The sequence below is a fragment of the Nothobranchius furzeri genome, chromosome 15, assembly GCF_043380555.1.
Source record: "Nothobranchius furzeri strain GRZ-AD chromosome 15, NfurGRZ-RIMD1, whole genome shotgun sequence".
In the NCBI taxonomy this organism is placed as follows: Eukaryota; Metazoa; Chordata; class Actinopteri; order Cyprinodontiformes; family Nothobranchiidae; genus Nothobranchius; species Nothobranchius furzeri.
Window position 1 is genome coordinate 41,953,072 of NC_091755.1, and position 24,000 is coordinate 41,977,071.

The 24,000-nt window shown below is 44.5% G+C and overlaps 6 protein-coding genes across 16 annotated transcripts in view; 2 read left to right on the plus strand and 4 right to left on the minus strand.

The window, feature by feature from the left end:
- Positions 1-2,178, minus strand: part of cacna1fa (calcium channel, voltage-dependent, L type, alpha 1F subunit a) — a 24,433-nt gene extending 22,255 nt beyond the window's left edge. For 4 of the 7 annotated variants that reach the window (XM_070544846.1, XM_070544842.1, XM_070544841.1 and 1 more), the window contains exon 1: positions 2,040-2,139. In XM_070544846.1, the coding sequence (XP_070400947.1) occupies positions 2,040-2,096 (57 nt within the window). In that variant the 5' untranslated portion in view covers positions 2,097-2,139. Of the gene's footprint in view, positions 1-2,039 lie in introns of all 7 variants that reach the window. The other 3 variants (XM_070544847.1, XM_070544844.1, XM_070544843.1) reach the window with 1 other exon arrangement.
- Positions 2,176-5,435, minus strand: LOC139063315 (voltage-dependent L-type calcium channel subunit alpha-1F-like). The gene is made up of 2 exons (XM_070544852.1): positions 2,898-5,435; positions 2,176-2,423 (listed from the first exon to the last, which is right to left on the minus strand). The coding sequence occupies exons 1-2, from the start codon at positions 2,914-2,916 to the stop codon at positions 2,176-2,178; spliced, it is 267 nt and encodes an 88-aa protein (XP_070400953.1). The 5' UTR covers positions 2,917-5,435.
- A 991-nt stretch (positions 5,436-6,426) lies between these two features.
- timm17b (translocase of inner mitochondrial membrane 17 homolog B (yeast)) lies at positions 6,427-10,533 on the minus strand. 3 transcript variants are annotated; one of them, XM_054745655.2, is made up of 7 exons: positions 9,716-9,774; positions 9,182-9,290; positions 8,627-8,726; positions 8,493-8,556; positions 8,267-8,395; positions 8,083-8,193; positions 6,427-7,897 (listed from the first exon to the last, which is right to left on the minus strand). In XM_054745655.2, the coding sequence occupies exons 3-7, from the start codon at positions 8,684-8,686 to the stop codon at positions 7,836-7,838; spliced, it is 426 nt and encodes a 141-aa protein (XP_054601630.1). In that variant the 5' UTR covers positions 8,687-8,726; positions 9,182-9,290; positions 9,716-9,774; the 3' UTR covers positions 6,427-7,835. The 3 variants fall into 3 exon arrangements, with proteins under 3 accessions (XP_054601630.1, XP_054601629.1, XP_015822738.1); XM_054745654.2 differs by lacking the exons at positions 9,182-9,290; positions 9,716-9,774 and adding an exon at positions 10,410-10,533; XM_015967252.3 differs by lacking the exon at positions 9,182-9,290 and having other exon boundaries at positions 9,716-9,799.
- Positions 9,727-12,697, plus strand: pqbp1 (polyglutamine binding protein 1). Its single transcript, XM_015967251.3, has 7 exons — positions 9,727-9,852; positions 10,463-10,530; positions 10,624-10,735; positions 10,922-11,022; positions 11,121-11,321; positions 11,405-11,462; positions 12,409-12,697. Exons 2-7 carry the CDS (start codon positions 10,464-10,466, stop codon positions 12,557-12,559), a joined length of 690 nt encoding a protein of 229 aa, XP_015822737.3. The 5' UTR covers positions 9,727-9,852; position 10,463; the 3' UTR covers positions 12,560-12,697.
- Positions 12,698-12,781: 84 nt separating this feature from the next.
- On the minus strand, positions 12,782-21,667 carry gpkow (G patch domain and KOW motifs). The gene is made up of 11 exons (XM_015967250.3): positions 21,161-21,667; positions 20,843-21,003; positions 20,468-20,613; positions 18,206-18,312; positions 15,197-15,401; positions 14,986-15,118; positions 14,607-14,760; positions 14,403-14,523; positions 14,187-14,256; positions 13,066-13,151; positions 12,782-12,997 (listed from the first exon to the last, which is right to left on the minus strand). The coding sequence occupies exons 1-11, from the start codon at positions 21,454-21,456 to the stop codon at positions 12,875-12,877; spliced, it is 1,602 nt and encodes a 533-aa protein (XP_015822736.2). The 5' UTR covers positions 21,457-21,667; the 3' UTR covers positions 12,782-12,874.
- A 264-nt stretch (positions 21,668-21,931) lies between these two features.
- LOC107390499 (membrane-associated guanylate kinase, WW and PDZ domain-containing protein 3) overlaps positions 21,932-24,000 on the plus strand; it is a 51,498-nt gene continuing 49,429 nt past the window's right edge. For 2 of the 3 annotated variants that reach the window (XM_015967245.3, XM_070544849.1), the window contains exons 1-2: positions 21,933-22,151; positions 22,389-22,682. In XM_015967245.3, the coding sequence (XP_015822731.1) occupies positions 22,600-22,682 (83 nt within the window). In that variant the 5' untranslated portion in view covers positions 21,933-22,151; positions 22,389-22,599. Of the gene's footprint in view, positions 22,152-22,388; positions 22,683-24,000 lie in introns of all 3 variants that reach the window. The other variant, XM_070544848.1, reaches the window with a different exon arrangement.

Below are 24,000 nucleotides of genomic sequence, written 5' to 3' on the forward strand. Positions count from 1 at the left end.
ATCACTTGAGAAGGGTTTAAGATTATTTGTGAGGAGTTTTTATTGAAACAAAAGTGTTTTATGATTATAGAGTGTGTTCGCTACAGAAGGAGGAGCCGTTAGAAGTAGACCTCGATTTGTTTTTTCAGGAAACCCTTTGGTGAGTCAGTCTAATGTTTCTTGGACTGAATGAATATGTAGATGTGAAACAAAGTAGAAGAAAAAAGTTGATGTAAGCTATGCTAAGCTATGTTCTGTGTAGCCGCATTTTTAAGCCACCCGGCTAGCTGTTAGCTCAGTTTCTGCGAGTAGATGTGTTAAACTGTTGAGAAAATGAATTGTACACAAATTTCCTGTGAAGATAAGATGATTTGTTTTGCTTTTGTTCGACTTTATCATTCCTCTAAGAACCCTCTAGGAGAGGGAATTTAGCATTTATTTTCTTTATGATGAATTTTATAAACTGTTACATATTTCAATATATTTAATTTTTTGAAGTGATTGTTGTGTGTGTGGTTTATGGGTTGGAGGTTTCAAAGCTCGGATAATGAGATACTACTGCTAAGAACCCAGCAATAGAGTTCAAAGGGGGGAAAAAGCAAGAAACTTTAGGAAATAAGACGCGTTTGATCCTGTAGCTCCCACAAACACTTTAACTCTGAAGAAGTATTCTGCGCTGATAGATTTGAATACAGATACTCTGTTTTTTCAGCGAGCCACGGGTTACACAAACAAAATTTTATATTTTTCTTTTAACTAAAAAAAAGGCCTAAAATAGAAATATCAGTAAAAAAATGACCGTTAAGTGTTAAAATATATGAATTTATACCAACAGCCTCCAGGAGACGCACAAATCTAAAAATGCTAGAGAGGGCCATGCTAAATCACTCCGAGGGCCGCAAAGGGCCCCCGGGCCGCACTTTGGACACCCCTGGTTTTAATGATTTGATTTCTTTTCTGACTGCGTAGGTCATGGACATCCTGCAGAAGACAGCAGCAAAGAGTGACTCAGGGAGAAGGGAAACAAGATGAGGCAGATGGTCAGTGTTTAAGTAAGTCATGACCTCTGACCCCTGACAGGCTCACCTGGCTGAGGTCACTGGGAACAAGCAAACTAGGTCCTGTCTGAGCGTTTGGTACAAATGGAAATGCTCTCTTCCTTCTGTCTAGAGATTTTGACTCGTCCATATTTTGTATGGACGTTCTGTCCACTGAGCTGTGAGTCTGAGACAAATCAGACAGGTGAGGCTCAAACGAACCTCACCTGGAGACAGTCAGAAGCTTCTGTTGTTTCTACAGATCCTCAGTTATCTGATGCAGAAGCCTCACCTTCCATTCCCCGTTTTGGTATTGTGTTTATGTGATGATGTCTAACGTCCAGCTCAGCGATTAAAACAAACGTTTCAGGAAAAGGAACTAGGCGATGTTAGGTTTGTGTAAATGACTGAGCTCGGGAATAAACGTGTGTGTGTGTGTGTGTGCGCGCTGAGCTGTAACTCGGCATCGTTTGATGTCCGAGTCCTCGCATATCACATTGGATTGACTGAATCCCATCATCGTGTTTTTAGGCTGCCACCAAAGCAGCTGCAGCATTTCTACACATGAATGATCTCGGTGTAAAAGTGTGGAACGAGAGCTGAGTAATGAGCTCGTCCTTATGCTGGGCCTCTGGGCTAGACGAGCGCTGCGTTCACCCATAAAAACCTCCCAGATGATATAAAACAAGACAGGAGGCGCACATAGGCGACACGTAGGAGGAAATAAAAAAGACCCTCTTCTAGATGTCACTTTGGGTGTTTTAGATTAAACCTGATGGGGGGGGGGGTCCGGTCTGTGACACTTCTGCAGTGATAAAGAAAACAAAAGAAATGAGTGCGGTAATAACAGGATTCTGTGATTCTCCCCTTCTTTTACACTCTTAGCCTGATGCTTCTGTATTACAGTTGAAGTATCGTGGAAATCAGCATCAAGGCTGTTGGTGTGTTGGAGCCACGAAGCCAGATCTACATCTTATATGTAACACGGTCGAGCTGTGTCGCGTGCCTCCTGCTGTGACTCACCAGCTGGTGGTTGGTGGCGTTGGAATCATCATCTGGATACGGCTTCGTGACGCCCATGGCCACACAGTTGGCAAAAATGGCAAGCAGGATGAAAATATCAAAGGGCTTACAGATTTAGTTAAGGCTCCAGCGTGCTTTATGTGTCACATGTTTTCAGCATGTGTGTGTGAACACCTGAACACAGAGAAGGATATTTCCACTCCACCAGCGCCAGTGCTGCCATGCGGATGGGGTTGCTCAGAGTGAGGCAGCAGAGGGCTCGGGGGGCTCTGAGGGCAGACTTGTTGGCCTGCATCGCCTTCTTGGCTCCCCCTCCCCTCCTCCTGGCCGAGCCAGTCGACCCCAGGGTGTCTGATTTTCCTGCATCGCCCGCAGGCGGCGCATCTGGCATGGATGAAGACAAAAATCCAACAAAAGATCTCCAACATGAGCATCTCGCGGCTAACTGAAGAACCTCTCTGTTCAATAACATGCATCACACAAGTAATAGATGGCGTGTCTTTGTTCCTCTCTTGAATCGACCTGACATTATTATCTAACACGGTAGGGGTGGGTTTGATGGCACCAGATTGGAGCACAGAGGTATTCTGTCCTGCAGGTCTCGTATTGTGGGGCCAGATGTGACCTACTTCTTTATGGAAGCGGTATGGCCCTTAGCACAGTACTATCCCTGCACCTGTCCATAAATATGCACCTGCAGGCACATTCATAACCTTCAATGATTAAAATATCTGAATAAAACAATGAAAGTATAAAAACACTGTGCCAATAATGAAAGTATTCAGCTGCATGCTATCATGTCAGATATACACATGTCATTTACTCTTGAGTGCTTGTAAATAAGATAAAAGTATTTACCTTTCTTTGCAGCTTCCATCCCCGCAGTTTCAAACCACAAAGTCACCTAAAAAGTCAAACCATCAACCCTTCAGGATGTCTGTTATGCACATCGGATCACAGACAGGAAGAAAAACCACTTTGTGGAGGGGAGAATATAAAATCTGCCGCTCGTCATTTTTTATTTTCATCCCCACGCTGAGATCGGAGCTACTGGAAGGCTCAGGGTCATTCTCCTCACCGCGCAGAAATCCAATTAAATCCGCTTTATGGCAACTTGTTCCACACAGCAAATGAGATCTGAAATAGTTTTATCTATGTTGGCACATAACGGTGTGGAAGAACCCGCGGTGGTCAGCCGGCTGGATTAGAGACGCTGAGCCGGTTAAAGGGATGACAGAAGAAATCTTTCAAGGCAAGAGGAGGAGGAGGAGGAGGAGGAGGAGGAACCGGCAAGCTCTCTGGGATTCAGCTGCAAAGTCCTCATCACTACCCAAGACGAGGATCTGGTCAAAAGAATATTCATTAAAAATAACTCGGGATATTATTTTCAGGACCCTGGACAGAGACAAGAGGAGCTTTGGTGCAGTTCTTCAGGAGCGACAGCAGGGGGCGCTGGTTAGCAGCAGCTGATCGCATGCAGCAACCAGAAATAAATGAAACATGGTTGTTTAACTGATCCAGAGTCAGATTTACCTTTGGGCAAAGGTCAACATATAACATGAATAATTACTTACAGCAAAGTTATTGCTTTAAACACGCAGATGAAACACAATTCAATTCAAGTTCATTTATAAAGCACCAAACCACGACAAGAGTCGTCCCAAGGACCTTCACACAATAAATATTCCAATACAGGTCAGGGACCTCATTTATCAAGCTTGCTTACGCACAAAACGGGGTTGGAAAACTGCGTAAGCAACTTTCCACGCAAACTGGGATTTATGAAAGAAAACTTAAGAGGAAAAATGTGCGCAACTTTAAGTTGACTAAGGACCTGGCTTACGCACATGTTGGACATGGAGAGCACCTGCAGTGCTGCTGCTGAGAAGATACAGTTATGAAATCCAGCAGCATTATCACTTGTACCGCTTCGTTTTCACACAGAACAAGACCCCCCACACGCGCGCGCGCGCACACACACACACACACACACACACACACACACAAAGGCAAGCAATGTGTCCATGGTTACATTGTGATTTCTTAGTAAATATTCTATTTGGTGAAAGATAAACTTTATTGTATTCATCCTAGTGAATCTATAACTAAACGGGTAAACTAGTAGTAGCACATCCAACGTCAAAGAGAGTAAAGTGTTATTATCAGGAGAGGGAGAATGTTTTAGTGGTTAGCAGCAGTGTGCTAGACGATGGCCCCCTCCATGAGGCCACCACAGCTCAGCAGAACGTCATTGTAGCTTCTTCTGGGGAGAAAAACACTTAGAGAGAAAATAAAGTTAACAGCTGAAATAGCAGGAAATAATACAGTTAAAGAGCAGATTGTAGAAGAAAGCAGAAGTGTGGAAAGTGGTCAGTGTATCCTCCAGCAGTCTAAGCCTATAGCAGCATAACTACAGAGATAACTCTGGATAATCTATCCTTTTAGATGTAGGCATGTTGGAGGCAGGGCAAGGGAGAGCCGTCTTTACCGACTGTACACTCCACCTCCCTCTATTCCCCCACTTGACCAGATTTAGGCTAACATCAGATTTTAACCATAGGCCCTATCAAATAAAAATGGTTTAAGCCTATTCTTAAAAGTAGACAAAGTGTCTGCCTCACGGACTAAAGCTGGGAGCTGGTTCCACAACAGAGGAGCCTGATAGCTAAAAGATCTGCCTCCCATCCTAATTTTAGATATTCTGGGAACCACCAGTAGACCTGCAGTCTGAGAGAGAAGTGCTCAGTTAGGAACATATGGAACAATCAGGTCACTGATGTATGATGGAGCTTGATTATTAAGAGCTTTATATGTGAGAAGAAGGATCTTAAAATCTATTCTGAATTTAACAGGTAGCCAATGTAGGGAAGCTAAGACAGGAGAGATATGATCTCTCTTTTTAATTCTCATCAGAACTCTAGCTGCAGCATTTTGGACAAGCTGAAGACTTTTAACTACATTACACACACAAAAACACGCAAAAACACATAGATACACACAGATCACCTGCTGCTCAGATGGACTCAAGTCTTTTACATCTGGTAAAACTTTATTTAGATATTATCTTTTATTTTGTTTACTGAAACAAACCAAAATAGCTCACTGATGTGTCAGCTTCACTAATGCTAACTAGGTTAAGCTAGTTACTAGCTTATAACCGGTGCTGTGCAAAACAACGTACCAATTTACCATAAGTCCTTTCTTACTAATCAAATCAAACATATATAATCATACATAAATATATATTGACATAAATAATTACTTTCTGTTTATTTTACTTGAATACATGTAGTAAAACAAAAGAAAACAAAAGATCTTTAGGAACAACCACATTACTATTAAAGTGAGGTAAGAGCCATTTCAGCAGCAATAATAACACATTCACAAATATCTAAAGGTAGATATTGGGTTAGCTTGATGGGATCGCTTCAGCTAAACCAGGTAAAATGAAAACGATGACAAGTAAAAACTAAAGGAAATAGCTGAGATGGAGCTTCAGGTGGAAACTTTTATTTAAGACCTCAACGATGTTCCTCCTAGATAAAATCAGAGTGACCCTGTGGAGAAATGCAAAATGTTGATCGCTTTAAGAATCTAATCTATCATTTCATCTGGTGAGTTTATGCTTTTAGGTCAGGGTTAGGGTTCCTGTGTAGCATTTTAGGATTTTCCTCCCATGAAAGGCGTCACATAAACAAACAAATGTAGCTTTTTATTGAGGACTGTTGGTTTCTGAGAGGATTTAGTCTCCCTGTGCTGCCCTGTGTGTGTGTGTGTGTGTGTGTGTGGGTGTGTGTGGGGGGTGGGGGCTTCTTCCTTCACATCACTCTGAGGCTTTAGTCAGAACCTGAACAAGAGTCAAGTCAGAAACGTGTCAGAAGCCCTTCTTGGCTGCTTCGGCTGAGTGTGGAGTTGTATGAGATGAGTCGAAGCTGCACACGGACAGTTTGTCTTGAGTTTTCAAACAGAATCTTCCAAAGGATGACCATCGATAGAGATGGTGGCTGGTCTCTACAGACACCAGAAGAAGATCCAGGCTCTGAGGGAAGACCACTAAAGCTCCAGTCCTGTGAGGCTTCATATCACAGGAACACTCGTTGAGTTAGGCAAAGGTCTAGTTTTTCAGACGCACGCAGACGTGGCTTGATCGTCAGAAAATAAAGATTATTCACATGGAAACCCCTTCAGCAGTATCCTGGGTTAGAAACGGAGCTGGACCTTCCTACCTGACAACAACAACAAGTGAGCAAGAAGCTTTTCTGCTAATCTTCACTGAGGACACAAACCAGCATCAGGGGTCACTTTCATTCTGTCATTTCTCTAGAAAACGTTAAACGTCCTAAACTAGAACAGGTGTGAGGTTAGCAAAAGTACAACCACTAATACATTATCGAATAATATATTGGAACTTTATTGTTCATTAAATATTTGTACAATAAATATATTTAGATAAAATAAACATAGTCTCTGTTTACAGTTCGGAAGAAAATCAGCAGCCGTTCCAGAGCAGAGTGAGCCAACTCACATCAGAACGTTTCATTTTTACATTGCTGACATCTTATTTGATTTCTTTTCTAACCAAACGGTTACAGATCTCACGTGTGGAAACGCAAATTCCACCTTAAGAGCAGGAGCGAAGCACTAGCTCTGGTTAGCGGTGACTGTCACCGCTGACATTTAAACAGAAGAAGAAGAAAAAACAAACTCTTCAGGGTAAAATCCGCTGAGCACACAGAACAAAATGTCACAAATGCACCTGATTACGTGTGTCCTCTGAGCCTGCTGGACTCTACAACACCAGCTCCGGAGGAAACGAGTGGTTTGATCAGTAAGAGTTACGCTTACAGGCTTTTTCTGAAGACTTTTCCTACAGAAGAAACAAAACAAGCAAATGGTTTCCCCACCATGCAGGTCTTGGAGAGGAGCGTGTTGACTGCTGGCTTCAGCCACTGGTCTTTTACTAGGTTTCACAAACAAACTGCAGCTTTAAAAGGCTGCAGAGATGTTCAGGAGGACCAGCGTGTGGGAACTCGAGTAAGAGCTGAGCTTCCTGCAAACCTCTTCCAGGAAAGACCTAGTCTTCTAGCGAGATCCTCAAACGTGATGCAAGCGCGGCTGTGAATGAGCGTGCATCTGGGCTCTCACTGGGCTATCTGTGACTGCTGGGGGCGCCTTTTCAAATCAAGAGGGAATTTCCAAGGATTCTCATTGTCCTTGTCTCGTGTTGCTGCCATTCTGAACAGGTCCTAACAAGCGTTTGTCCCAAAATAATAACAGACGTCTTGCTGCTGATGTCTGGAACCTTCGTCCATTCAGCAGTATGAGACCATTTTACAAAGGGTCCATTAATAAATCTGGAGTCAAATCAAAGAACATTAAGACAACAAGAAAATTAGCATCACTGCGGTAAATAAGCTCCACACGACCCTGTCCACATTCACGCTCCGCCTGTGTGGCTGCCAGCAGTCTCGGGCCAGCGACATCAGCTCATCCAGACAGTGGAGACAGGAGGGTTTTACGCTGAGAGCTCGTGTTTCCACGCGGACTCCAGAAGAGACCAAACATGTTCTCCCCATGTTTTAAACATACGTGTTTAAATCATTATGAATAATGAAAGCATTTATGTGAAACTCAAACTAGATATTTAAGCATAAAGACGACAGCGACAACTCTCGCACGTAAACATTTAAACACTGACCCTGAGGTTCTACAGCCAAGTCCTAAGGGCATTGCTGCTCTGGTCTACAGCTGGACTCAACCCTCTACTGGAACAGCCCTTTTGGGCCCTGCTGCTGGCTATGGGGGGGGCCCTCCGTCCTTCGGAGGAAGCTGACTGGGGTCCTCTGCAAAGGGAACGGCTGGAGACAACAAGCAGAAAGAAGTGAACTTGTCAGGCTTTTCTTGGACGTGCTGCAAGTATCCTACTGGTTATCGGTTTCAAACGACAGATGGCTTAACTAAAACCCAAAAGTGGTTTAAAGATGTCTGCAGGTGTTCAGTTTGAGCACCTGGTGTATATTACAGAGACGGGAAAGGCACTCACGGTTCTGAAACTGCTGGGCTGTGTATCTGGTTAGGAGAATGCCAAAACCTTCTATGAGAGCGAGTAAAACCCCGCCCATCATGGCCGAGCCCATCATGGTCAACGGCCCACCTGAGGCAAACCAAAACATTTGGTGAGTTACTGAGTTCCTGTCTAGTGTTTGGTTGTTGAGTGTTATCCTCACTGCGTGCTGCTAGAATGGCTCCAGTCAGCGCACCACTTGTTATAGAGTTCCACGGGTCTTCTTTCCCTCTCAGGCGAACCAAGCCACAGTCAATCGTAGAGAAGAGACCTCCCCATACGGCAAAGCTACCTGGTAGAAGAAGCACGTCAGTGCTGAAGCTCAGTTTAGAGAAAGGGACCAAAATCCTTCAGTGGTGTGTGAGGAGCAGAGCAGCAACGGGTCAAACCTCCAATCTGTGGGGCCCTCACTCTCACTGCCTTTGCACTTCCTCTTAGTCTGTGTCCAACACCCTGAAATGTTACAGACAGGTTTATAAAGGCTTCCAAGAAGTCAAGTCAAACTAGTCTGTTTTAAACTCACAGCAGGGGCATTTCGGAAGCCCTTGATGGCCTGGAACACCCCTCCACCGATGACACCCATGGAGAAAGCTCCTCCACAGTCGTCCACAATCCTCCAGGGGCTGCAGGAGGTTAGGGGAGGACACACAAGACACCGTCAAAATACAAGATATACAGTCAGATCAGGATACAGACGTCAACGGAACTGCGCTGCTCTGGGTGGCTGCATGTTGGAGTAGCTCTGTTGACTATATGTAAGTTTTGCCTTTTCTTGGGCATTTTTTCTTCTAGTTTCTCAAGAGAAACGGTATTTTTTTGGACACTACTTTTCTGTTTCTGGTGCTGTGAAGCTTGGAGGATTTTTACTGCTATTTTTTAGCTTTTTACACTTTTTGAGCATTTGTTATGATGCGTAACCATGGCAACAAGCTGGTTTACAATCGGGAGCAGCTGATTAACATTGGAAAGGCTGAAATAATACCTCAACTGAAGCCACAAATCCCAAATGAGCTAAAACGCAAGAAGCGTGGGTGCAGAGCGGGAGCAAAACGGAGACAGAGAAAGAGGAAATTCAAACCGTCTCTTCCATCGATCATAACGGGCAATGTGAGATCACTGGCCAACAAGATGGAGGAACTCCAAGCCCTTTCAAGGACTCAGCCAGAGTTTCGGCAGTTTCGGAACCGCTGGAGGAGAAAATGCAAAGGAGGATTCTCCAGAGAATCAAGAAAATTATGGACAACCCTGAGCGTTCTCTTCACAAGACTGTCCGACAACGGAAGAGTGTCTTCAGTCAGAGGCTTCTTCAGTTTGGCTGCAACACTGACCGCTACTGGAGATCCTTCCTGCCAACAGCCATTGTAATATACAACAACTCTTTGATGACTTGTTTATTATTATTATTCTGAGCTACTACAGCAATCAATTTCCTCTGGGATTAATAAAGTATTTTTGAATTGCATTGAACGTAAGCACGTATATATACGTGGATTGACAGCAGAACTCACAACGCGTCTCTGTTCTCTCACATGTTTATGTTTCACTAGAAAAACCAACACTGGTATGTATGTTAGCCGTATTTAGTTTACAGTTAAAGACAAACTAATCTTACCAAGGTTCGCGGACATATTCCTCCATGTTTGTTTTCGTCTAGACGTTGTGACGTCATACACGTGCGACCGGCGCTACTAGTGCGTTGGCGGTGCTAACATCATTTTCTCTGCTATTGGGTGAATTTCTTTATCTCAGGTAAACTTGTTCCTGTTCGGATCCCGTTTTGAAGCGTAAACGTTCAGATTTTCGTTCCTTCCGGGCATGGAAGTACTTACGCAGTCTGCTTGTTGATTTAATCATCCAGCGGTTGCTAACAGGGTTAGCCTTCGGGTAAACGTTTGTTGTTCGTGCAAATAAATGCAGATTTTACGAATGTCAGACTGTTTCTACATCTGTAGTTAAAGTCTTTAAAAATAACACAACTCAAATGTTGAACATAACTTCAACTGAAAACGTAAGAACAGCATTTATTCAAATTGTATTGAAAGCCCGACGCCTTTTACTGCGTGTGCTGTTGGGAGCTTTATGTTCTCCATATTTCATTACAATGTTTTATCTGAAAGGTTTCTGTTCAGATGTTTATTTGTTATAAATTAACTCGTTTTTGTACGTAATTTGGCAGTAAAGAGACGTTTTGTTTATTGGGATAAACCCCGTTGTGTATAATTGAGGCTGTATACTTTAAATATCAGAACACATGAGAAACAAGTAAATTTTCTGTATCTTTGCTGTGGATTTATGAAACCACTGACCTCATGTACAGATGTTCGAGGTGACTGTTGTGACAGCATCTCGTGTTTTTCAGGATGCCTCTTCCTCCAGCTCTGCTGGCCCGCTTGGCCAAGAGGGGGATCGTTAAACCAACAGAACGAGGTTCTCATTTGGCTTGAACACGCTGGCTCCATGCATCCTTCTCTGTGACTTTACACGTATGTCGTGTAACAGTATTTTCTCCTTTAATAACAGGTGCAGATGAGGAGATTATTGCCGAAGATTATGATGACAATAATGTAGATTATGAAGCCACCAGAGCAGAGAATCTTCCTCCAAACTGGTACAAAGTGTTTGATCCAGCTTGGTACGTACACTGTACTGGTTATCTACGGTTCTTTGGTAGTTTTACCTCCAGTGCGCTTGTGTTTGGGTGTTTGCAGTCCAGATGAAGCTTTCCAGTGAATTCACAAAGCGATGTCATTGGGTCTCTTTTACATGTTTAGTATGTAAGCTGATTAGCCTTCTCTTCCTGATTTCCTGCCACCCTCAGTGGTCTTCCTTACTACTGGAATGTTGAGACGGATCTAGTCGCCTGGCTGTCCCCAAATGACCCCTCGTCTGTGATAACAAAAGCTGCCAAGAAAATGAAAGGTGGGTTTAAAAACTAAACTCGCCAGTTTTGCATAAGTGTCTTTAAAAAAGAAACGAGGAATGTTTTTCACAGAAATTGCATTATTATTTGTTTTTAGCTGATTTGGGAGATGAAAGAGGAGAGCGACCGTTTGAGAAGCCAGACAGAGAGAGAGAACGGGAAAGGGACAGAGACAGGGATAGGGACCGGGAAAGAGAAAGAGATCGGGACAGAGACAGGGACAGAGATGATGGGCGGGACAGAGACAGAAGAAAGCAAAGGAGGGACGACATGGCACCATACAACAAGAACAAAAGAGGTGATGCTTACAGAAGTCTTTCGTTTTCACGTTAAAGCTTTATCTGTGATACAATAACAGTTAAAATCTGATCGTGTTTGCAGGAAGAAAGGATGACGAGATGGACCCCATGGACCCCAGCGCTTATTCTGATGCTCCCAGGTAAAGTAAAACAAGCAGCAGGCAGGAAATTACCCCTGTCGTCATTCCACTCAGTTACATGTCAGCTTCAGCTTTGTAAGTTAAAGAACAAAGCAGACATTTAAGTCTTTAATTGAATGCACAGCACTGCAGCAGCGGTGTAACATGATGCATGCTGGGTAGAAACTTTGGACGACTGCTGCTGGCACTGCAAAGCAGGCGCCAAGTCACGTGGCTCTGAAACCTCATGGGAGCGAGGTGGCTGCAGTTTTCTGAGTCACACGCTGCAGTCCCTCTCCTCCGGTTTCACCCTCTGGGCTGGACCCGCCGGAACTGAACTCTGGTGCATGATCATGTTTTTATTTACGTCTTTAAAGCTACTTGAATCAAACATGTGATTTATACAGTTTTAGCCTCGGGGTCTTCTAAAGTAGTCGTTCTACTTTCATTAGTATCATTTTTCTTTCGGCCAAGCTTTCTGCAGTCTAGGCTTTAAATTCAGCTAAATCCCGTGTTTTGGAAAAGCTGCACCTGTCACCTTGACCCATTATTACAACTTTCTTTACATATTATTTATTCAAAACTCAACGCCTGGCTTTATAGTGATGGCGTCTTTAGCCGCATCTATGGAAATGCCACTAATGCACACTTGCAGGAATAAAATTTGTAGTTTTCAACAAGTGGATTCCTGGAAGGCTTCTGGCTGAAACGGGTACTAAAGGGATCGGGTTCTGTGGTTTGTCCTGTCGACTGAAGTCAGAACTTTAGGTTTTTTTTGCAGAACAGCCCAACACATTTGTGTTGTGTGTAAAAACGCTCATTTGTGAGTCACTCTGGACAAACGCGTCTGCTGAATACACGAAACGGTCAAGTTAACCAGCTGAAACGGCTCTAGCGCTAGCTAAACAACCAGGCGTTAGCAAACAAGCTGGCCCACTCTAAAGGTCTGCTGAACTGTTTTCCACAGGGGCTCTTGGTCGAGTGGTCTTCCCAAACGCAACGAGGCCAAAACCGGTGCAGACACCACAGCCGCCGGCCCGCTGTTCCAGCAGCGGCCGTACCCGAGTCCAGGCGCGGTGCTGCGGGCCAACGCTGCCAACCAACCGCCCAAGGAATGAGAAGCGCTCCCACGGAGACGCTCTGCGTCCTGCGCACACCTCTTGTTGTTAGACGTGATGTCGCATGCTGACATTTTAGAGATCAAACTTGTTGTAAATATGTTTTATAATAAAATGGATTTCATGTTGTTACTAGAACCACCAGTTAACATAATCAGTTCTTACTCTGGTGAGAAAAGCATCTGCTGGGGCTCGTCGTAACTGTAAGAACGCCTGCACAAACACTTTTCCAAGGTTTTATTAAAAATTCCAAAGTGTTAAAATACTGTCCATCATTAGAAAAGCAACACTTAAGACGAGGCGAAGGACCAGGCTTCAGTGGTCTCCTACGTAGTGACAAATGCAGTCGTAATCCAGCGTGAACAGCTCCTCCTCGCATCTGTCCAGCTGGACCGTGGCTCTGCACTTGTTCTTGTCCCGCTGAAGAATCCGGCCCACCTGATCAAGCCAGAGAAGCTGGTCAGCGACGGTTATGATTACACAACCAGTAAGGATCATCTGCTCACCTGGCCCCTGTTCTCCCCCAGCACAACCATCACAGAGTCGTACTCGCCTTTAGGGACGATGGTTTCCAGCATGTCCTGCTTCACATCTGGCACAGTTAAAACGGTTACCATGGCAGCAGCCAGGAGATAATTACATGAACACTAATTACCTGCACAATGACATCTTATGCTTCTCTGCAAGGCACCGATTAGTCTCCCACTAAAAGTCCCAGCATCCCTGCAGGAATGCATGTCACCCTAAAGGGTTAGAGCCGTTCTAGTCAAATCCTAAAAACACGCGAGACCTCGACTCATCAGTGCACGTGGTGTCAGCCGCTGCCACGTCGACTTTACTCCAAACACCCCTCATCTCCACAAGTCTAAAACGGAAAACAAGTCCCGTCTCCTAGAGCCAGCCGTCTGTAGACACATTACTTGTCCGTGTGTGTGTGTAATCTGTCTTCTCCATCCCCAGTGTGTCGTGGAGGATGGCTGCTTATACTGAGCCAGGATTCTCTGGAGGTTTCTTCCTGTTAAAAGGGAGTTTTCCTCTCCACTGTCGCTTTATGCTTGCTTAGTATGAGGATTGCATCAAGTCACTGACACTAGTCAGTGACTCGATGCAATTTGCTGGGTTCCTTATATAGGAAACATTATTTCTGATTGGCTTAATGAACTGACCTGAATTGGAATTTTTATTAAGTGAAGTGCCTTGAGACGACTCTTGTCGTGATTTGGCGCTTTATAAATAAAGTTGAATTGAATTGAACTGTAGGTAAACCAGCGATGTTTGTGGGTCAGACGCTGGAACCTGCTGCAGATAACGAGGGTAAAGGCATCATAAAGACCTGCAGCCGTATTTCCTGTGATCTACATAAAAGATTGGTCAAGTGGAATAAATAAATGGATGCTCCTTGTTGTAAAAGGGGCGATAATAAAGCCTACTGCGTCCCACTTAGCTTCTCCGTGCCGACTCATGTCGCTCCCACGAGCCTTTTCCTCCTGACTGCATCCATTTGGACTTTATTAGTAAAATCTATGCCTTGATCTTTTAAACTGGACCGGTCTTTAAACGGAGACCCAAAACCATTAGGGACCATCATTCGTCACCCCCCCCCCCCCCATAATGCATTGTGACTCACCATCTAACACCCTTCCCTCTTCAGTTCGACAAACGCAGGTAAACGGCGTCAGGACGTCCTCCACTCGCATCTGAGGGAGAGAATCTGGGAATGATGCTGCTCCTGACAGTTTATCCGTGTGATTACTTCAAAGTGGAACCATAAAAGTACCCATAATAACAGAAAGCTCCATAGAAGGGCTTCTTTAAACTCAAGGTTCTGTCTGGGCCCTGGTACCTTTGAGTTGTAGTATCTGCCCCCCTTGAAAGCTTTGTCTATGAAGCGGACTTTGATGTCTCTCTGGAGCCAGGAGGGGGGCGCTGCAGGTTTCTTTGCTTCTTTTACTGGAGGCTTGTCTCTGAAGAGGATAAAGCACAGCATTTATTTTAATCTGAACAACGGCGGCGGAATGATGTGATTCCAGTTGAAACGGAGGCGTACCCGTCCTCTCTGTGCTTCCTCTTCCTCTCGTCTTTCCCTCCATCTCTTTCAGATGATTTATGTTTAGCTTTGTCGCTGCTGCCGATGCTTTTCTCCTCCCGACCCCGTCGTTCTCGCTCCTTTTCCTTGTCTTTGTGTGCTTTACTGAGCCGACCTGTTTGGGGGAGAAGCGGCGACATTAATATGACGGACGGACGTCAACAATGTAGCGTGGATTCTGACTGAGGCGGTACTTTCAGATTACTGTAAACACAAGGTGGGTCCTAATCTGTTTAGGTGCTTTACTGTCTGGGCCGTCGCTTTGACGGTAAATTCAGGAGAAAGATGGCAGCTTTCTCATCGACTGTGCCAGTTTTTGAATAAAAAGCACAATTCTCACTGAGGTCTTTGCTGTACTTGTCATATTCTTTCCTCCCCACTAGTCTGACGCCGTACTGGCTGACCGTCACCGCCTTGCCGCCGATAGCAAGCTTCACCACCACCCGAGCGTTGTCTGCATCCACACCTTCGATCTGCCACACAGGAATTAAGTTTGAGAAAGGTTGTTAAAGATAAACCTTGGTGAACAGGTGAGAGAGGAGAAGCTCTACCTTCCCATAAAGATCCCTATGTGCCCCCGACTCCACCAGCACACAGCCCCCAGGACCCATCAGCAGCTCCTCCTCCTTCCCCCGCTCCTCGCCGGGCTTTGGGGGACGCTGATGTCTGCTGGGCTCCAGATCCTTTATCGCTGAGCGATCTGCTCCCAGGCCGAGGCCCTTTGGACGGAGCTGGTGTTCGATTGGCTTCACGTCTCTGGTGGAGAGGCAGCAACAGCATTGAATCAATACGGAGAAGGATGTGAACAGGAGCTGGAGGTAGGCACGGCTCCAGGCTGGTGGGAGGGATTCAAGCAGAACCGTAACAAAGAAAACATATTAAGAGTCTCGATATCAACCGAGATGAAATTTGGGACAGAAGAAAGCTGAAGCTTCACATAAAGTACCGTATTTTCTGGAATATAAGTAACTTTTTTTTTTCATACCAAATGATGTATACGGCGCTGCTGCGGGCCGGCTCCGGACCAGGAATGAGCTCTCCCCGCCCGCTGGGAGGGTTTGAAGCACCGCCATCCTCTGCTGGAGACCGTTATTGTTACCGGCACTTGTCTTGCAATGTGAAACGCTTGGTCTCCGATTTAGTAAGAAAATAATAAAACTTCCCCCCAAAATGCGACTTATATATGTATTTTTCTTCTTCATCATACATTTTATGGCGGGTGCGACTTATACTCCAGAAAATACGGTAATGATGAAGCGTAATGTTTAAAAAGGCACCATTTTTAATTTGATGCAGATGCTAGAGTGTCTGGAGGAAACCACCGACTGGTTGAGTCAACATTAAATGTTTGGGTAAAAAGTCAAATAGCAGCAGCCCTCAGAGGTTGTTACACACCTAACAGGACTCCTAAAGTAGAACAGGGTATATACAGCAATCCTTAAGTAAAATTTACTACTTTTTAATACTTTTTTTTACTACCTTCAGAATTTTTTTAAAACCATCACAACACTAAATTACAAGTGTTAATCAGCGACCTATTTACACATATTTTAACATATATAACATACAAAAAGAATAGACTTAGAGACTCACTAATGTTGACAACGTATTTCACATATTTATTTTACTTAGAAAATAAGCCAGGCACTTCTGTTCAGCGGTTCAGACAGTTGACCACGAGGTCTGAAATGATGTGGAACGACCACTGAATATGACGTCATCATTATGTGACCGGATATGCTAAAGTAGGGCTGCTCGATTATGGCAAAAACAATAATCACGATTATTGTGACTGAAATTGAGATTGATTATTTAAGACGATTTTTCAATTTATGTAGATTTTTTTTATTTAGTCACAAAATTGCTCAGGGCACAATCAGGACAAAAATAAATAGGAAACAAGATGATCACTAAAATAACTCCTGATTCCCAGTATAAAAAGACCAATATACTTATGGCTCATAGTTTATGACCCAAGGGCTATAGACCTTGGTTTAACTCATTTAAGTCTAACCAGTACAGACCCAAATACCAATATTTTGCAAATACTGACAGCAAGAATTATACGGTGGCATTTATAACAAATACATGCAAATAAATTGATGTTCACAAAATGTTGCATAACATTTACTGAAGTCGTGTCAAGGTGCTGTAGGAGAGTGCACTAGCACCGTGTCCTCAGAGAGATTAGTTATTATTTATCAGCGTGAGGAACTTATTTCTACCTTATTTATAAACTATTTACAGGTCGATCAGTTAATGTAATAATTGTCTCAACCACAGCTGCACCCCCCACCCCCCAAACCGGTCTCACAGCAATCAGGGGCAAACTGCACGTGTTTAGCGCGCCGCACGAGCACATTTAGCTGTTTTTAGCGGCTCAGGAGCCCGCAGGTACGGTGTGTGTGTCACTCACTCTGGTTAATCCAACAGGGAGCCGGCTCCGAGAGCCGTTTCTTTAGCGACCGACACATCACTACATTATTCCCTTTCCTAATGTCCTGAAGAACGGTCCGGAGTGCAGGCGTAGTGTTTAGCTAACCTGCAGGAAATGTCAACGACGGTTATCCAGAAAGTAGCTAAGGGTTCCCAGAGATGTTTCTGAGGTGTTCGCTAGGTACTTTTAGATTTAAAAAGTCAAGAAGGGGGTCTGAGAAGCTGTTGGAAATAGCGTCAAAGTCGCCAACGCTGTGGAGCGCTTCATTTGCAACTCAGGGCAGCGCAAGCGGGAGGAGCAAATAATCGGCTTGTTTTGTTTGTATAATCGTTCAAAACATTTCATTCGGAATATATTTCTATGTCGATGTTCAGAATACGACACCTGATAGTCTGAAAAAAATAATACCTAATTTGGAAAAAATAATACCTCTGAGACCAAATTTAACACTTTTAATGGCCTTAAATTTGACTATTTGTATTTATCACTTTTTAATACTTTTTAAAACCCCGCGGACACCCTGTAGAACCGTAAAGTACTTGAGAACTTCATGGAGCATGGCTAATTGTACTTTCACAAGTGAAGAGACTCCAGAGATGCTGCAGAACAAGAGCTGCAAGCGCGACAGACATGGCTGAAGGGCTGAGACGCTCAGGCCCGGCAGCAACGCTGAAACAGAAACAGGAACATCTGGAGCCACCAGCCCAGAAACCACCAGCATCACACACAGGTCAGTGTTGTTTGGGTTAAATACGGGGCTTTCTAAGTGACGCTGGTGTGTGTGGCCTGCTCTGTGAAGACCTGAGGGCGCCGACTCCGGTTTCTAAAACAATCACTTCTGATTACTGCATTCATACATTTCTATTTGTTTTTGTGACTATGAGGTCCTACTAATCCCAGCGGGCTAGCGCACACCAGCCCAACGCTCGGGTCCTGGGAGGTGTTCATGCCTTCGTGGTTTGGCTTTTCTCAGGTTCTCAGGCCAGTCGGACTACCTGAACAGGTGGCAGTCGGGTGGCAAACAGCTCAGCGTGTTAGTTTGAAATGAAATCTGAATAGTTGTCTGTTTAAACATCATTCTGACTGATCTGACAGGAAGCACTCGGATGGAGGTGTGACCTACTGTTTAAAGGTTCGTCCGATGCCTTCTCCTTTCTTCCAGCCCATCCCTTTAAGCATGGCGAGTCCGTAAGCTTCAACAGGAACGCTCTCGTAATCTGCCTCTGTCGACTGACAAGCACACATGATCAGATGATCCGCTCCGACATGAAGAGTCGTCAGACTCACAAACAGAAACGTACAAGGTTTAATGAAGGACTTTTCAGAAACACAACTGTTGGTGCGAAACAGATTCGGTTTGTGATGCCGGCCTTAGTCAGCCGTTTGGCTTCAGGCTGTCACACTCCACTCCGCTCCGGCTGATCCCAGCAGACCTCCTCACTCATCCCTGTCTCCTCTCAGCGCGTCTGGGAGCCGTCTCTCACAGAGGAAACCACATTAACATCAGCTCGGGGGCAGAGGCCAGCCCGCCTGACCCCGGTGTGCTGCCAGTCACATCCACAGAGAAGCAGCGCCGACATGAACCGATACAGAAGAGACGGGAAGGGCTGTTCGTGAGAAAACAACCTGATTGGCTCTCTTCATGTCTCTGGGGAGAATACTGACGCCCGTCTGCCACCAAAGCCTGACTGCCCTGTGTGCACGCACGCACACACATGCGCACACACACACACACATTGTTGTACTCAGCATTTTCACACACTCAAATTTCAGCAGCCATTCTCCAGTAGCAGACGTTTTGTACTGTCAGGTGTTTTCGTGCCCTCACTGAGGCACCTGTCCAGAAGATTCTATCACAACCTTCCCGTAGCATCCTCAGACAGATAACGAGCTCAGACCGACGGCCTTCCTTCACGTCCGTCAGGAAGTGAAGTTTAAAGATTCGTTTGTTACTGATGAAATTGTCACTGCTGATTTCTTCAACCTGTCAGCTTTTTCTGGATTTAACGTGGTTTTTACAGTTTTCACTGTCAATTACACAACCTAGCCGGTTTTAAGTCAGGCACATCCCCAGGCAGCCCGGCACTGCTGCAGGATTTAATTGTATTTTTATGTTCCTGAATAGCATCTGCTTTAATTAATGCTCTAAAAATTATTTCCACCAAAAATAAGAGTTTGTTTACCAGTTTTGAGCATTTAATACTCGGTCAGTATCCTGATTTGTTTGATTAACTTTAGTGAGACGTCTGGTTTTAACACTGAGCAGTGCACAAGATTAAAATTTAACAGTTAAATTTAGTGTTCAAAAACCGATTCAGCTTCTGAAATTTTGTGCATTTACTGGTGTTACCTGTGACATATTAGCATGAAAATAGGGCGGAAAACATCTAGACATGAAAATCGGCACAGAACATTGGCAACACTAATCGTCCATCAGCTGTCCGTAACCTTTACACGTCGGTATCGGCAACAGAAAAACCATTATCGGTCGAACTTTACTTTTCATGGTTTGCTGCTAACATCACAACCAAACGTCTGTGAGGTGGTACAATCCTTTAACAAGCTGACGAAGATGATGTAAGCATGCCTTTTGATTAGGAATGTGTATTTTTGAAATTCTTGTGATACGATACATATCACGATACAGGGGAGACGATACGATATTTCACGATATATTGCGATACATTCAGTCAGACGTTACAAGCAATTTTTTAACTGAATTTATTGTAAGAATGTTCAATAAACAGTCCAAACTGATACGTAACATGTTTAACATGAGGTATCTGAACCATGATGGAGGGATTTACATTTCAGTGGTGGAAACAAAACCCGCTGCACACTGCTGCCAACTAGCGGGTGCTGATTGAATTGCGCAAAACGAAAATACACAAATGTTTGCATGTAAATTCTTTCAGGAATTAGATACACGGCTTTTGAATATCGATGTAATAATCGCAGGAAAAAATATCACGATATATTGCCACATCGATATTTCCGATACACGGCTTTTGAATATCGATATAATGTTGCTGGGAAAAATATCACGATATATTGCCATATCGATATTTTCTTACATCTCTACTTTTGATGGATATTGGTAGATCCGGGTGTCAGATTGCTGCAGTAGCATGTACACGTGCTTTAAATTAATCATTAAGATAAAGAATAATTTTGCTGTACTTTACTAAACCTTTTAAAGGTTTATTCCATTTGTTTTATAAATCTAAAGGTTCTGGTTTGTTGCATTACTGACTATAACAGATGGCTTGACTTAAGCTGCTCTAACAACAAAATTGTGAATAATTAATTTTTCTATCTTTTCTCATTCGTCTGGTAAACTTTGCATACTCCTAAGTCTCTTACAGCCCGTTCTGTCCCCACTTACAGATTCAGGCCGCAGGTCCACCTTTACATGGTCTCCATCCTCAAAACCCTCAGGGACTTTGTTCTGCATCAACAGAGGGATGGAGAGGTCCAGGCTTCTGTTCGACTCTGCTGCATTCTGCCATTGCTCCAGCTGCCTCCGTGAATCTACAAGCAGAAACACACAACGTCACTGATAAAGATGGTTTTCTTAGTGTTGGGTAGGAAAGTAAAAACTGTCTAATACACACACAAACCGGCCATGGAGCTCGTGCTCTTAATTGTTTTACAGTCTAGCAGGAAGACACTTCCAGGATGGGCTCCGTTTGCGAGGGGGTACACATTTTGACACGCAACCATTCATTGTCCAACTTCTGCATCTTTTTCAACCACAAACCTTCAATGAGTTCTTTGACAGCTTGAGACTCCACCGAGTCTTTGTCTTGGACCGAGCCGCGCGCTGAGCCTCCACTCGGGTCCGCTCGGTCCGGTTTGTGCCAGCGGTTCTTCTGGATCAATGGGATGATGAGCTCTTTGGGCTTCTCGGTTGGCTTTGAACTGCCACGGAAGACAAAAGTTAAATCTTTAAAGTGTCCCGGGTAGATACATTACACACACCACGTAAAAGTGTGGTCAGTCAGATTTAGAGTTCAAACGTCACCACTCCGTTTACAAACCACTGACAGCTTTAGCCTCTAGCTAGCGGTTAGCCTACCTCTGTAACTCATTTCGGTCGATTCCAGTCAGGTAATCCTTCTCGTCGGTCTTGGCTGGAATGCCGCCGGCTGCGGGTTTAAATTTGCTGACAGTTTTTGTGAAACCAAACGATACCGCCGCTGCCTTTTTATCTCCTTGGTTCTCGGCGGCACCTGAACCGTCTCCGTGCGACGCCATGATTGTTTGTGGAAGAAGAACGATGAGGGCGCAGTGCATTCTGGGAGATGGGGTTGCGTTAACGAGCCCGATAACCACTCTAGGCTGCAATTGACTACAGATCCCATCATGCCTCATAATAAGAGTTCTTTAAAGGTCGCAGGCAATCCGAGATTTACTGATTTATTTGTGAAATCCGTTGGTTATTAGTAACTAAATAATATATCAAATCATTTAAAGTAGTTAAACAGACGGTAATTACACTGACACTTGATTTAAAATAGAAAGGTACTGATGTTTAACACTTTCATTGTGAACATGTCTAGACTTGCAGGTCTATTTTTGAAAAGCTGAAACATCGCTCCGTTGAAGCGGTCATCTTGTAAACCCCTATAGTTTATCTGGAGCTTTTTAGTCTCCTGTAATAAAAAGAAACAAGAGCTGAATGAGTTGGATTAATGCGTGGGTCTGACTCCTTTAAATCGCAGATAGTGAAGCGGACTCTGGTGCTGCTGATGCAGGTGTGTTTTAGGCAGAATGTGGGCGGGGCTTTTAACTCCTCCTCCCAGTGCCTCCTGAGCGCCTGAACTTGTGAGGTTAACCTTTTCATTAGCCATGTAGCCTAATGTTGCTGTTTTTTTCTCCGCATTTGCATGTCAGCAGCATGAGCGCAACCTTATTACTATTTCCGCACCTGCTTTTGCGCAACCTCTGAAGTTCAGCGACACCTTTATTTGCTGAACCCGACATTTGTATGATTTTTTGGGGGGTAATTCGGGCTTTTTCTGTATGCATGATGGATAAACGATGAGGCGCAGAGAGTGAACATGGGGGTAAGAAACGCACTGTTCTCTTTGCACAAGTTAAAACCTCCCGTTTGGGTCACAACCATCCACGCCTTCTTGTTTTTTCCTCCTTTCTCCTTTTTGCTCGCAGCAATGTAGCAGCTGCTGAAATTATCTGCGACCGCCGTCAAATCTGCCCGATAGTGTGTGTGTGTGTGTGTGTGTGTTTTATTTTCCTCTCTCTCTCTCTCTCTCCTGCTCTCCCCGCTCTCTCGCTCTCCTCAGCTCCCAGAGCATCACTAGTGTCCAAACATCCCGTCAGCCGTGCGCATCGGCTCTGACTTTCTCCGCTGGCTCCGGCTGATCGCCTTTCATCTCATCTCCTCCAGACTCCAGACTCTTCCTCGCTCCTCCTCCAGCTCCTGCTGTTGCTCCAAACCAAACAGGTCGCGTTATTTATTAAAGTGCTGCTCCTTTTTTAACCTCGGCAGGGTCAATGTATATAGACGCGTTCAAACGGATCCTCTTTGAAAGGCTGAACTGCTTGAAGAGAATGTGTGTGTGTCAGCGGCAAGGCAGGTCAGTATTCAGTCTAAATATGAGAAATCTGAGAATCTGCTTCGTGTGTGTGTGTGTGTGTGTGTGTGTGTGTGTGTGTGTGTGTGTGTGTGTGTTTTGAGAGTTTCTTGATAGCTTTTCTATTTTCTTTATCGGTTTCAATCGCCTTCCTCACAAATTGCCTTAATGAAAACTAAACAGAAGCTCGTGCTCAGTGCACCTGCACCCCCTTTGCCATGAATAATAGACTGATTCAAATACTCTGTGGTTCACAGCCAGGTGTGTGTGCATGCATGTGCATACAGGAGCGTGCACAAGTGCCCTGCAGCCCTCTGTATGTGTGAGAGTGTTTGTTTTGGGTGTGTCCCAGCTCGTTTGGGCAGCTTGTTTTGGAAGTGATGGATTCCTGACCCTGACGGAAATGCTCCGGATCTGGTTGCAGTCAAGGTGATGCTGCTAATAGGAATCATTAATGTGTTGGAACAGGAGCAGCACATTGTGCTGGATTGTCACATGTACTCCTCACACCTTTTTTTGTTGTTGTTGTTGTTGTTTGTCTCCCTCTGGTCACGTCCAGGATCTCAGCAGCTGCTGCTAAAGCAAGCAGAGCCTACAAGGTTTTGTTCAGCATTTCAGCTGAAGTTTGAACCCATAGTAAGTGGAAATGCATGTCGTGCTAACACGGCATGCATTTCACTGCTAACAAGAGGGGAGGATAAAATAAGGAGCATCTCACGTCTGTCGTAGTAAGGCATGTCACTTGGGAGTTGTTGATTGTCTAATTATGTACCTCCTGCACCCTTCAGCATCATGCATATTCATGCTGCTGTTTTAAAGTGAAGTGTGTGTGTGTGTGTGTGTGTGTGTGTGTGTGTGTGTGTGTGTGTGTGTGTGTGTGTGTGTGTGTGTGTGTGTGTGTGTGTGTGTGTGTGTGTGTGGAAGGCAGTTTACCCTTGACAGTGCAGGTCCAATCAGGCACATTCTCCCATCTGTGGTCCAAACCTTTGCTCCTGGCCACTGCATTTGAATTCAGCAGTTGTAACCCACTCTATTCTTAGTTCTCAACAGTTTGTGTGCAGTCTGACATGAAAACAACAACAACCTGCCCCACAAGTCCTGTCTGGGGTAAATGTCTGCTCGCTTCTGGAATTTCAGTTCAGATCAGTTGGGAGTGGTTTAGTCTGACTTCAGGTGGAGAATCGGTAACTAAAGTCTAATAAGGTTGGAGTTACAAGTCACGCAATGTCATATTTGAAATGTCAAGACGGCAATAAACGCACATCCTCGAGGCAGAGCTGAGTTGGGCAACTGGGATCAATATCAGGTGGTGAGACAGGCA